Below are 14,298 nucleotides of genomic sequence, written 5' to 3'. Positions count from 1 at the left end.
GCTCTCCTCTGATCTGTGACAGGAGGCTGAGCAGTGTGGGAGGAGAGACGCCGGCCACTCACAGTGCTCTTCTCCCGTAGCCGATATATCGGTCCATCCCTAACTATTTTGATCGTTATCTGGCATTTTTGTTGCAGACAGAAAGCCTGTTGCCAGTTAAACATACATGTTCAATACCAGACAAAGCCAAGAGGGTAGATAATGCATCATATTTGTAAAGGAGGTAAGAGAATAATGTAGGACATTGTCAAAGTGGCTCACCAGAAGTAATAATCAGCGATAGGGCAGAAACTGATGCAGACTTGGGTACACGTCTGCCTGGGGAGGAGCTTTGTATTTCAGTTCTCTCTCTTTGACTCCGCAGTCGACGACATGAACCCAGATCCAGGTTAGGTGTGGTAGAATTCTTAGTACCAGTGCTATTGCTGCGCAGACGTGTTCGGCTAAGGCTGATCATTTCTGATACAGAATTTTAAAATACAGAGACACAGAATCATAGTCTGAAAAATGCCAGAGTACATTAAATAGATTTTGTTCTATATGCCATTACATTATTTTCTTGGATTCCAATGAGGGACACAACTTTTTAACAAGCAGTGACCCAGTGGATAGCACTTCTGCCTTGCAGCACTGGGATACTTGGTTTGAATCCCGGCCAGGACACTAACTGCATGGAGCTTGCATGCTTACCCAGTACTTGTGTGGGTTACTTTCGAGTACTCCAGTTTCCTCCCACATTCCAAAGACATACCGTTATGTTAACTGGCTCCTGTCTAAAGTTGGTAATAGCATGATATTTTACAAAGTGCACCCAAGATGGCTGCCACACCTTCTATCTGTCCCAACACCAATTTGATAAGTGCTTTAAGTCCCCAGGTAGAAAAGTGCTACAGAAATACAAATTAATTATTAATAACCGAGGGTTATATAGCTGCCTGCAAGATAAATGGGCAAATAGAAAACTGAAAAACAACCCCCTGGAGGCTATAACCCATTGCACCTTACATATATGCTCAGTTGTAGCAAGCAGTCCAAATAGAGAATGATAGCATTTGAGGGGAGGGTGTCCCTCATTGGACTTCAAGAAATTGAATGTATATCATGAAAAAAAAATCCCAATTTCTCTATCGTCCATTGAGGGACAGAGCTTGACAATAAGCAACCTAGGGCTGTCCAAAAGCACTCTAAACTGGGAGGCTGGCACATCAAAATAAAAAATAAGTGAACCAGCCCTACCGGGGGAAAACAAAAAGCAAAAGGGAACAAAAGGCATTGAGTACTCGCTTGCGGAACATTTCAACCAAAATTAGCATCTGCAGAAGCAAACACATCAACCATGTAAAACTCAGAGAAAGCATGTACGGTAGTCCAGGTTGCAGCTTTGCAGATATGAGACACAAAGGCCTTATGATGAAAAGCCCAAGAAGCACTAAGTGCCCTAGTGGAATGGGGTTTAATGGGAAAAGAAGGCACTTAAAGTGTATTTCAACTTTTGCAGCCAAATTGGGATAAGACCTACTTTATATGTGTTACATGTTTCTCATTTCAAAATGCTGCTTGCACAAAAACATGATTCATTCTGAAAGAAAAGTTGTTCTCTGCACTGTTTCCCTCTGGAATGCAAGGGAAGTGGGGAGGTTCGTTTTAACATAATTAACCCTGCCTGTGCTGTGCTAGTAGATCTCATAAGTTGTAAACTAGATTTGGATAACTTCTGCCATAACAAAGTTTGATGTTACTGAAATTGAGAAAGAAGCTTGCAAATGCCTGCTACACAGCAACATCTAAAAGGTAAGAGATATTTAAAAAAAATATTTTTAGATATCCTGTGTTAACAGACACACATTTCTCAATTTTGACTGCAAAAGTGTAAATACACTTTATTCTCATGTCTCATAGGCCCGCACAATAACCTGTTGAATCCACCTATAAATAGTGGATCTGAAAGCAGGAGAAGCTCTTTTAGCACTTTCTGACAGGATTTGTCTATCTAAATGACATCGCCAAAAGTTAAACCCTGATGGCCCTTATTACCACCCGGGCAATGAAGAGAAATCTCGGTTGTGGGAACAGGAAAATATAACCCCTGGGAGAGCAATCCCTAAATGGCTGAAAAGAGGCCCACCCAACACTGCTAAGACATGGGAACTGTGAAATAGAGAAACAGATCCGAAATGCCAGTTTTTCAGAAACTAGGTTTTAACAGCTAGGCTGTCAAAGCCAGCAAACGAGAGGCAGGGTGAAAGATATGTCCTTGAAATAACAGAGCTGGCTGATCCAATAGAGGCTACATCTGGAGCTATAAGAATGTCTGGAATGTCCTTAGCCTTGATCCTTCAAGTAAACAAGGCAAAGGCTGCAGCAGAGGAAATGCATAGATCAGACCTTACTGATCTCATGGTACCAGCAGGGCATGGTGCCCCCAAAATGATGTAATCCACAGCAGTGGCATTGTACGGTTGTATGCGGACCAGATGACCAGTCAGAAAGGGGTTCAAGGGTATAAAGAAGAAGGCCCAAGGTCTCCAGCGTTGTGAAGAAATCAGAGATGACTTCTATATGTTCAGGATCCATCCAAAGTCCTCAAAGGTCTGCAGTGTGATGGACACACTGGAGTTCAAGGCCAGGGAGGTCTGCTCGCACAGCTATAGATCATCCACGTATTTAAATACTGAAATACTTCTGAGCCTAAGAAGACCCAGAACTGGTGTGAGGATCTTTGTGAACATTCTTGGAGTTGAGGCAGTGCCAAAGGGAGGGGCTACAAACAGAGTGGTTGTCGCCCACAGCAAAGCGAAGAAATTGCTGATGACCTGGAAAGATTAAAATATGTAATTACTATATGTATCCCTTATACTGATGGATGCCCAGCAGTCTCAGTGATGAAGGGAGGCAATAACTGACCAAATAGACTCCATTTGAAATGTTTGAGGACATACAAAGCTGTTGAGAGATTTTAAGTCCAAGATAATACAAATTACTCCTTTGGGTTTTGGAACTGTAAACAGGTTTAAATAGAAACCTTGTTACCTTTCAGTTGTGGGAACAGGAAAATATAACCCCTGAGAGAGCAATCCCTAAATGGCTGAAAAGAGGTCCGTCCGACACTGCTAAGACATGGGAACTGTGAAATAGAGAAACAAATCCGAAATGCCTCTGCGTCTCAGAAACTAGGTTTCAACAGCCAGGTTGTCAAAGCCAGCAAACAAGAAACAGGGTGGAACATCGTTCCTTGAAATTTCAGATCTGGCTGATCTGATAAAGGCACATCTGTTTCTTTAAAAAATAAATCAAGGCGACTGGACTTGTCTTGAAGACGTTTCGCTGGTCATCCGACTAGCTTTCTCAATTCAGAACGGGCGGGTTAATAACACCTGCTAGCTCTGATCATGCAAATACAATCAACACCTTACCTCCATGAGGTCTCTGACTCCATGCTTGTTATGATTAACAGATTATGTTGATTGGAGCGACATTCACCATATTTATTACTAGATATTTTTTTGTACAAGTCATTCTGAATTGAGAAAGCTGCAGTTGCCTTGATTTATATTTTACAGATATACCATGACCTGGATGAAGGAGAACCTTCACAGAAGCCACATCTGGAACTATAGGAATGACTGGAATGCCATTAAAAACAGTTGTGCGTAGCGGTCCATTGAAGTGTATGACGCCGCAGCCATGCCCTCCGGCCACAATGCGATGGGCCGCATGGGAATGCAGGGCAGATCAATGCCAGCGGTCCGGTCAGAAAAAATGCTGCAAGAACTATTTTTTCTGATGGCTGTGCGACCACTTTTCTGCCACCAGAGTCTATTTTGTCCCTGTAAACAGTCTTATAGAAGAGATAGCTGTATGTACCAGCTGATGGGACATTTGTCACAACTCTCCTCATGAGAGAAAAAACGGTAAGGTAAGAGCCTAATGCGCATACGCTGGCTCATTTCTGTGGTGCGGCTTAAGAAGAAGGCAGCTGGAAATTCAAATGGCAGTTTGGACATAATCAGTGGCATCAGAATCCATACACAAAACACATCCTAGGTAAGTATTAAAGAGGAGGGTGTTACCCATAAAGAAAAAAAAAATATCAAGCTTGGGTAAATAAAATAGAGGAGTTTTATGTCTTCCTTGCAGAGTGTGCAGCCCGCTGCTGCTGCTTCAGTGTCAGCTACTACACCCAAAACTAGGGTTGTGCAGATACCAAGTACCGTACTTGGTACAAGTACAGATACTTTTCCAGCTCCAAGACTAGACTAGAGAAAAACTAAAAAGTTAGGAGGCAGCTGTCATTTTTAAGGAGCATTGGTAACGGGGCTCCTGGGTATGATTTGTTATATATATATAAATAAATGGGGTGCACCGATACCATTTTTTCCAGACCAAGTACAAGTACTGATACTCACAGATACAATTACTGATACATTTTTGTTTAGTCCCATATGACACTTTTTCTAAAACAATACAGACTAATGGTTTGCCAGTGTCTGGTCGCAGCTGCAACCCTGGTAGTTCTCATGAAAATGCCAAGTATCGGCACTGGTATCTGAACATCCCTACACAAAACCTCAGGGACATAAAGAGGAAATAAAATCCCCAAAACAGCCAAAGACCTTCATTAGACACTCACAAGTGAATCTAAAAAGAACAGGTGAAACTACCACAGCTCTGGTACTGAAACTCAGCAAGTAAGTCCAATGTTTACTGGGACACAGATGGGTTGTCACTGCAGACTGCAGGACCATTGCAGAGAGAACTCCAGTATACTTCATGAACTAGAAAAACTTCCAGGATTTACAATATCTGGCCTAGATCTACCAGTAGCTGTTGATACAAAACATATCAATTTAATCAAAATACAGAATCTAAGGGAAAGAACACTCATTCTCCTAAGGACAATAAGCAAAACTTAAAAGGGATTATAGCCTCAAGGGGGCTGGTCTTTAGTTGATGTCCATTTTTCTTGTAGGCAGCAGTATAACCCTAGGTTGCTTGTTGCCAAGCTATGTCGCTCAATGGATAAAGAAAAAATGTATTTAGAAGTCTCTTTGTAATTCAGTTTTGTACATGTGGGCTATTAACCCTTTCCATGCCAGAGTCAAAAATCCACATTGTTTTGGCCTGAAAATTACTTCATATTAGCGCAACTTTTTAATAAACCACACATTTCAGTAAAATAACACACTTAATTTTAGTGCATACAAACACACTATAACACCCAATCTTTTTGTTAAATATAAAAGATGAGGTTATGCCAAGATCTAATGTTTGCTTGTTCAAATTTCATGGGGTGCACTTACTTTTTCACATAACTGCAACAGTTATGGTCAAGTGTCCACAAACCTTAAGTCATATAATGGCACTGTAAAGTTTTAAATGCATTTATGCTTACAACATAAAAACTAAATTTTGTTTAGAGTAGAGCCATGTAGCAAGTTAAAGCAGTCTATGAACTGCTAATGTTTTCCCCCAAAAAAGCACTCAGTTAGCCCTTGATATTGATCAGATTCAAGCTTCGAAGGCAGTAGCATTAAGCTCTAAAACATTTTTCAATAATGCATTCAGGACAATCAAATATACATTACCCATCAAACTATGTCTTAAAATTGGTGCCTAAGCACTTAACAGTAATCTTGTTTCAGAACAGCTGGTTCCAACTCTCTCAGCTTGGCTTCCCTGAACTACCTGTCCACTCCAAAGTCACAAGGAACAGACCAGTCTCCACCTACTTTCCATCTACTAGCTTGCGCCCGCCCCAAGATGCTTTGCGGCCGCCCGATGATCTTTACATTTTCGGACGGGAGTGCGCAGGGAAGACACATGTGAGTATTAACCCCTGCTAAAGCTGTTTTTTTTTTTTTACACATCATTACTTTTTGCATAGATCTACTGCTTGCTAGGAGGAGGCTTTAATTATCCTTTAAAACCCTTTTGACTTTAACATCACTTTAATTCTGCCTGGTAGTAATGAGAAACAGCTTAGTTGGTACACTAGGCTTTCTATAGGGGTTATTCACAAAAGGGTGGAGAGTTTGGAGAAGGCAGGAGAAGTGAACAATCTAGGCCAATATTGCGGATTTCGAAAAATTCTCCAATTCATCTCACTTTCCGGTTCAGCTATGTTGTCCTAGATTGTTCACTTCTCCTGTCTTCACCCTTTTGTGAATAGCCTTGTATATGTAGGAGACAGCAGACTGCAGAAAAAGTGTTTGATAATACCTCTACTGCAGTACAAATAGGCTAAGTAAAATGGGTTCCTGGATCACCAACCAGTTTTGTTCTAGCAAAGATTCTTACCAGAAAAAGATGTTGGCTTGGGAGATGTCCCTTTCACTTCCTTTGCAGGAAAAGTGGGCTTCTCTGATTTGTGGTCAGATGTCTCATCTTCAGAAGAGAAAGCAAATTTTGGCATGGCATCCAGGCTGCAAGTGCTGGTCAGAAAACAGGGACTTGCACTTCGCTCACTTAGCCATGAGTTATAAGAGGATCCAGAAGAAGTCCAGGACCTCAGCCTGAGGATGATAGTACAGAAAAAACATTATTTTCACCTAACACTAGGCTAGTCCTAGAATCAATTGAAAAGCTATCAAGGCAATTAAACAAAACATATGAAGGACTATGTTAAAACATAAAAAGGGGACGACATGTATAAAAATAGGGCAGGTTAAAAACAGGACAATTTGTACACATTGTGTATTTGCCAGAAGAGTTGTATTTTGTCAAAACATATACGTGGAAATCCTGCAACCTTTTAGTTTGAGTCTAAGATCGGACTAAGATCAGGGGACCCTTACTAAGTCAAGACTGAGAGCATATGGGTCATATCCATGTTAGCGCCAGGACCAGTATGATCAATAATGAGGCAAAACCAATGACATATCAATACCGGACCTCAGAGTAAGGCAGACCACTCCCTGTCATCCATATACATTTACATCCAGTCAAGTGCCCAACTCTTGAACTTCCACAGAAAAGGAAAACCTGGGTTTAAATTCTAACTGAATTTGCTGCACTGGCCAGTCCTGGACAAATTAGCAGCTCTTTGTAATCTACACTTATTGTAGATTTATTTTATTTATTCATTTACAGCAGAATAACAGATTTAAAATATTTTGGCAATCTTTTGAATCTTTGGCAGACTCTCAGGCATCCACAATCTTCTTTATGATGGCCTTGCTGAGAGCCTTTCTGACCTTGCCATCATGATACCACACAGATCAAGAGCAAAAAGCACTATGCCCTAGATATCTGACTTTAAATAAATCTATCTGTTCACACCAGACAAAAAAGGCCAGGTACGATGATACACCTTGCGAGAGGTGGACCTTCTGGCCCCCAAGAGAGTTGGAATAACAGAGTCTTATAAGCCCCTGTCCTTTAAGACCTGGGCCTCAACAGCCAAGCCACAAAAGCCAGCGACTGAGAATCAGGGTGGAACACCAGACTATGGGACAAAAGATCTGTGCAGTCCAGGAGCGGACAAGGCTAACCGTTCGACATGGCCAGAATGTCTGCGTACCATACACTTCTTGGCCTGTTGGGGTCACCAAGATCCCCATCTGTCTCGATCCTGCAAAGCAGATAAGGTCGAATTTAACGGAGGGAAGGCATAGAGCAGAGCAAACCAATCCCATGGAGTCACCAGTGCATCCATTGCGAACATGCTCGGATCCCTGGACTACATCTGGTGTCCCCCAGTGACAGCAGATCTCCTGAAACATGTCAGGGAGAAGAGACCACTCCCCTATATCCAGCGTCTGCCTGCCAAGATAATCTGCCTGTCAATCGTCCACTTCTGAAATGCGGACTGCGGATAAAGCTAGAATGTGCCTTTATGACCAGGACCAGGTTAAGCTAAGATCTGCCTTAGCTATAGGTGGATATCAAAACTTTCATTGGCCTTACTGATGCCCCAGATTTAATTAATATGCTAAGTGGCGGAGTTGACTAGTGTTTGAAGAATGTTCATCCTAGGTCTGTAGGTATTTCCTGAAGGAGAAGACGTAATTATCTTTAGTCATAATGTATGCTGATCATAAATAGTACTAAGTTTAAACAAATATGTGTTATAGTGACAACAAATGAGATAATGTCCTGGGAAATCTTGGTGGTTCGTCTTTCTTTGAACTGCCCTAGCATATGCCCCTCTGACGTTTTTTGCGGTTTCAGATCTGGAGTGGTAGCATGACAAACTATGACTGTATGTACTATTTTTGAAATGTACAATATTGTATATAGAGTAAATTATTATTTATAAATCTTTGTTCCTTTAAAGGTCTCTTGATGAAACAAATCATCCCATACCTATGTTGAACTGCCGCCACCCCACAGGATTATCAGTGATGATAATGTGAAAGCAGTTTGACATAGTTCATTATTAGATTTCTGGTATAAATTACCTGGTCTCAGTGTGTGTTTGATTGTTTTCATCTTCTCTAGACATTATTCTGTCCCACTTCTCTCCTCGTTCTTCCTTTTCATCACTATGGCTTCTATCAGTTGATGAGAAGCTGAGACTGAGTTGTGTAGCAAGATGCTCCGAGCTGCTATAAACCTACAAGTTTAATAATTAAGACAAGAATATAAAATAAAGTCGCTATTTTATAGTAATGCAAATAAAAATACTGAACATCAATAAAAAAAACATACATAACTATATTGCAAGCACACATCGCATAAATATATATGTCATTTTCCCAGCACGCTTAATCTTAATCACCCCTTACATGACTTCCTGATATTGCACCAACATTTTTAGCAGTCAATATATTGCGATGCAATACCTCCTTTACCCTTTTTCTCTCTACACCACCTACCATAGCCAAACTTCCGAAAAACAAGTTTTATTGCTAACGTGGTACACTGGTACTTTCTGTCACACTTTCTGTAGGTTCACTAAACCCATTGCAGCTAGTATTTTTACCTATACACATTGTGATTATGTCTTCTCTGACCACTACACATGCAGCTATGGCACTAACAAGGTATACACTACAGTCATTACATAGAAATAGATCATAGTATAAGGGGACAGTGGAGGGATATTCCTTCAGAATTACCTTGCTGAATCGATTAGAACAAGAGGAAAATTGACGAATTTCCACAGAGGGCTCCTCATCATTTGTCTCGTCATCTTCTTCAGAGTCCAGATGATGATAACGCTCAGAGCGTGCTGAAAGCAACATAAGAGAATACAATTTAAAAAAACATGTGACAGTAACATGTTCAGAGACAATGCTGTGCTAATTTCACGGTAACATACACTATCGCGCAACGCACCTGCCAAATGTTACAGTGTGGCAGGTGCTAAATGGCACCCCCAATACACTTCCCAGTCGCAATGCGCTGCAGCACAAAGTACTGCAATACCATGCATTGAGGTGGAAAAAAATAGTACATGCACTAATTTTTCCCAATGCAAAAAAAAAAACGGTGCGTTGAGGTGCTATTCAAGTGAATGGCAATGCAATGCTCTTGCCGCACTGTAATTTAAAGTAGGTGCATAGCGTGCATTAATCGCATGGTACCAAGCAATTAACCCAAGGCATAGGTGTGAACGGGTCCTAAATAAAGATCTGGTTGTAATTTAACACACTAACTTAAATAATAAAACCAATTAAAATGGCAAGGACAAAAATGATGGGCCCCTAACCAAATATTGTGTTGCCCAACCTTAAGGGCCCAGTCACAGCCATGTTCTGGGGCGGGAGGGGGCGTGGCCATGCCATTCATGTCAACGGCACCACTGGCATGCCCCCGCGCACAGTGTGATTGCCCGTACCGGAACGCGAGGTACAGGAATGCCCTGCATGCATTATTTTTTACGATTGCACTGCACTGGAACGTAGGGCATTCCTGTACCTCGTGTTCTGATGCGGACAATCGCACTTCGAGCGAGGGGCAGCCATTGATATGAATGGCACCGCCATGCCCCCTTCCGCCCCAGAACATGGCCCGGCCTGATCTATGCGATCCAGTGTGTTTCGGGCTCGGACAGCACTGGATATGGTGTGACTGGGCCCTTAGAGGCTAGCCCTACAAACAAGCGATTTCTGTAGCTGTCAATAAACTGGTAGTTTGGCCCAGTGTTCTTGAGCAAACTTCTCCAGGTGTCTCATGTTTAAATGGTGTCTTCTATAGACTGCATGTTTGTTTCAGCCCTTTCTATAGATTTCTGATAGGGTTCAGATCAGGGATCATAGAAGGCCATGTGGGAAGAGTTCATCGTTTTGTTCTTAGCCATTCTTGGTGCTTTTAGCTGTGTGTTTTGGGTCATTATCCTGTTGGAGGACCCATGACCTTTCTGACACTGAACAGTAAGATTTCCTCCAGAATTCCTTAAGAGTCTTGAGATTTCTTTTAGAAGAGTTTTATTTTAAAGAATACAACCATAAGGCATATAGTAGAAACTGCATAGTAGAACTACTATAATAACAGCGGCAATAATGTTTTGCAGCATCCGGAGTATAACAGTCAGGTGCCCTCCAGAATGCAACTTTCCAAAGAGATGACAACAAGGTGACAACAACAGGCTTTGAAAGTGCATCCATTTGTGGGAATTATTTTTTTTCAGGAGAGTAAAGGTACAGAATGAAAAAATATTCAAAGGGAAGATGGTACAAATCTGGAGTCTCTCTATTTCTTTGTGCCCTGCACAAATGTAAGGCGTTAACCGCTAGAAGCTGCCACAAAACATAATTAATCCTCCTCCACATTTCACAGTAGGTGTGGTGTTCTTCATTTTTTTATATGTGAACACACAGCTGATGTGATTTGCCAAAAAGCTCCAGGTTCGTCTCATCTGTCCAAAGGCCATTCTACCAGAAGCACTGCAGCTTGTCAGCATGCATTTTAGCAGATTCCAAACTAGCTTTTTTATGTTTTTCTTTCAAAAGTCCTCTTGGGTCTACTTCCTTGAAGCCCACTGTCACTCAAGAAGTTATGGATGGTGCGATCAGACACTGATGTAGCTTGACCTTAGAGTTCAGCTTGTATCTCTTTGTCTACCATTTGAACTATCGTTCTGTTCAATCTGGGGTAAATTTTGCTCTTGCGGCCACATCCAGGGAGGTTGGCTACACTCTGATGGGTCTTAAACCTAATGTGTGCAACTGTAGTCCCAAGAACATCAAGCTGCATGGAGATGGTTGCATGGCCCTTACTAGGGATACTGAGTATTTAGGCGAGTACTCGCCCAAATGCACCCATACTTGATCCCTCACCGGCAGTGCCGTGAGGGAACATGTAGCCGGCTTTCTGTTAATCCTGACTGCCTGGGAAGACAGCTCCATGCTGAATGGCTAGGAAGCCGGCTTTCTGGCCAATCAGCATGAAGCCTGCCAAACAGCTGGGTCGATGCTGATTGAATGGGAAGCCGGCTTCCCGGGCAACTCAGAAGCTGGACAACTGGGTAATGACAAGCTGCCCAGCTTCCTGATTGCCTGGAAAAGCTTGCACCATGCTACCGGAAGTACCGAAATATGAATATCGGTACTCGCACTCAATACCAAAAAAACGGTAACGGTGCATCCCTAGCTTTTACCTTTGACATGCTGGCCTATCATTTTGCATTCTGATCTCCTCAGACACCTCCCTTCTTTTGCTTTCTGTGGTCCATGTTCAGTGTGGTGCACATAATGATACCAAACAGTAGAGTGACTGCTCTTCTCCATTTAACTAGCCTGACTGACTGATTACAATACTGAAGATGTGTAATACTAATTACAGAAAATAGTTTAAAATATCACTTTGATCTACTTTTTAAGATCGGCACCAACAAATCTGTCCAGTCTATTTTAGAAAATCTTTTTAGAATAAGCAGTTATGTATCTAATTTCACACTTTCTTGTTTTACACGATGACATACCAAAGACATGAGACAATTGCTTTTAATTTCCTCACTTTTCAGGAGGAACAAATAATTATTTCAATGAGCTGGACATTGTTCCCCAGCAGTACCTAAATATTTTAAATTCAAGGACACTATACATACATTTTAACACAGTTAAAAATGTCAGAATTAAGTAATCATTAATCAGAATACATTTTACATTAACAGAAGTTCAACCATTTGATATTCACTAATAGCAACTTTGTAGCTTTTTTTTTATTGGAGTGCAAGGCAGAAATCTGGGTAATCCTAAACAAACTAACTGGTATGTACACATTTTATATACTATTATCACAACCTCTCATTATAGTCTTACTGTCAAAATAGCTGGTATCATCTTCAGCATCTAACTGTGGAACAAACTCAGCTTTCTGCCTCAAGAGCCCATTCCAGTCCAAAGAACGGAAGAAGAGATGATGCTTTACTTCTTGTGCCCCACCTAGTCGTATATAAAACAGGATTTATCAAACCAAATTATTATCAACAATCTGAAATACATATCCAACCCACTAGATATCAGATTAATCATTGCAGAAGAGACAAGTCTGAAAAAAGTGAGGGGAGGAATAGAAAAAAAAGTGTATTAATGCAAATGTGCATCTAAGCATAACAATCTACTTGCAGTTTGATTCTCAAACTTTGAATGTTTTTATTTGATGTTTGAACTGCTCTAATGGACACACGGCTTTAAGCTCTGAACACATCTGACATTTTTTGTACATCTGAAAGAAATTATAGTACCTGTAATGTTTGCACATTTGCACTGTAAATCTCATATGTGGTCAATTGGATGTTTCAGAAAGCTGAAGCACTATTTCTGACCAAGAGAAGGAGGATATGAAACTGCAACCTCAAAATGTAAATCAAATCACATTTCCAATGTAAATTCACCATTGCGACATAGCAGAGGAAATATTTCCAGTTCTACCGTTTCATTAATGTTTTTGTAGTCCCAACAGAGTTATTAAAAGGTTATTAAATCTTTTATAAAGACAAACCACCCTTTATCAGCAATAATTTGTGCTACTCTAAACCAGGAATAACCTCTCATTTACAATTTAGGCTGGAGAGTAAATTGTGATCAAGGAGGTAGAGTTTATGTTTCATCACTTTTGTTTATTTTTCATTTACGCTATCCCATTTTCTTATATTTTCCGCTACTCCTTCTACAGTTACAATGTTTAAAAGTTTATAAAAAGTTTAGGGGTCAAATAAAGTGAAGAGAGAGACAAAAATAAGAACTATTATTTCACCAATTTTTATATACAGGCGCTCTAGCCACTCATGACATTTAGAAGGGGATGTTTACAAATCTACTGCTTTCAAGTAAAGTAGGAAAGGTAAAAAAGTACTGCAATAAAGACATTTAATTAAAAAAACTTAAAAATAATCTTAATTTGCTGAAAAACAGCAAATTAGGATTATTTAGATACCTGGAACATGTGCCACTTGTCTGCTGCCATCACCCTGGGAGAAAGCTATAGTAAACTATTACTCCAACTTTCTCATATTAGCTGTTTCAGGAGTTTGTCTCTTAAATAACCAGTATTTCAACTTTTGCAGCCCAATGTGGATACCATCTACTTTATTTGTGTTACATGTTTCCATTCGCATAGCATAACCTCAAATATTAAAAAATTGCTGTTTTCATTATAGGTGATTTTTACTTGCTTTAAATCCTACCTAGCTCCCTCATGTAATGTTAAGGTGGGGGTTGTGGAGTGAGCGTTAACCATAATTAACCCTGTCTGTATTTTGCTGGCAGGTCTCATTATCAGTTGTGAAGTAGATTTCAATCTTGCCTGTCCTAATAAAGGGTTAAAGATCTCAAGGACAGTTTTCTACATTGTATGTTAATGAGCAGAAACTTATTCTACACAGTTTGTCTCTCTGAAATTGTTCAGAATAGATTGCAGTTCTGTGCATAATCCTGCTCCAAAGAAACACTTTTTAAAGTTTTAGTTAAGCTTTGACAAAAGTGGAACTACACTTTAAAGTGTGCTAAAAAAGAAATGTGTCACTGTTACGCATCAGTAAGATACTTTGATTCTGACTGGACATGGAGTGTTGTTATCTAGATCATATTGGTAAATGAAAAAACAAAACTAGAGAGCGAACGAGAGATCGAGAGAGAGAATGAGTAAGAGAACGAGAGAGAAAAAACTGTGACAAATGTAAACTAGAAATTAACTTGCTTTCTTGTTCAAGACACACATAAGCTATATGAAGAAGTTGTCCCCATAAATACTAGCAATGACACCAATACATGCAGCTAGAGTACATTCACAGCTGGGTATTACCTGTCCCTAGGCGCTCCATTGCATTCTGCCGCAATAGTCGTGTGATGAGGTCCTGAGCATCAGCTGGAAGAGCTTCTTCCCCTCCTGGCCACACAATGTCATCTAAAT

General features: G+C 40.6%; 1 protein-coding gene across 1 annotated transcript in view; it reads right to left on the bottom strand.

The window, feature by feature from the left end:
• The window catches only part of MAST3 (microtubule associated serine/threonine kinase 3), a 114,788-nt gene that overhangs the window by 20,664 nt on the left and 79,826 nt on the right, over nt 1-14,298 (bottom strand). The window contains exons 17-22 of the mRNA XM_018558944.1: nt 14,191-14,292; nt 12,207-12,329; nt 9,060-9,172; nt 8,400-8,554; nt 6,298-6,512; nt 262-459 (exon numbers count right to left, since the gene is read on the bottom strand). Of these exons, the coding sequence (XP_018414446.1) occupies nt 262-459; nt 6,298-6,512; nt 8,400-8,554; nt 9,060-9,172; nt 12,207-12,329; nt 14,191-14,292 (906 nt within the window). The remainder of the gene's footprint in view (nt 1-261; nt 460-6,297; nt 6,513-8,399; nt 8,555-9,059; nt 9,173-12,206; nt 12,330-14,190; nt 14,293-14,298) is intronic.

Source organism: Nanorana parkeri, unplaced genomic scaffold (assembly GCF_000935625.1).
Source record: "Nanorana parkeri isolate BGI_ZX_2015 unplaced genomic scaffold, ASM93562v1 scaffold369, whole genome shotgun sequence".
Taxonomy (NCBI): Eukaryota; Metazoa; Chordata; class Amphibia; order Anura; family Dicroglossidae; genus Nanorana; species Nanorana parkeri.
This window is presented reverse-complemented; position numbering and strand designations above follow the sequence as displayed.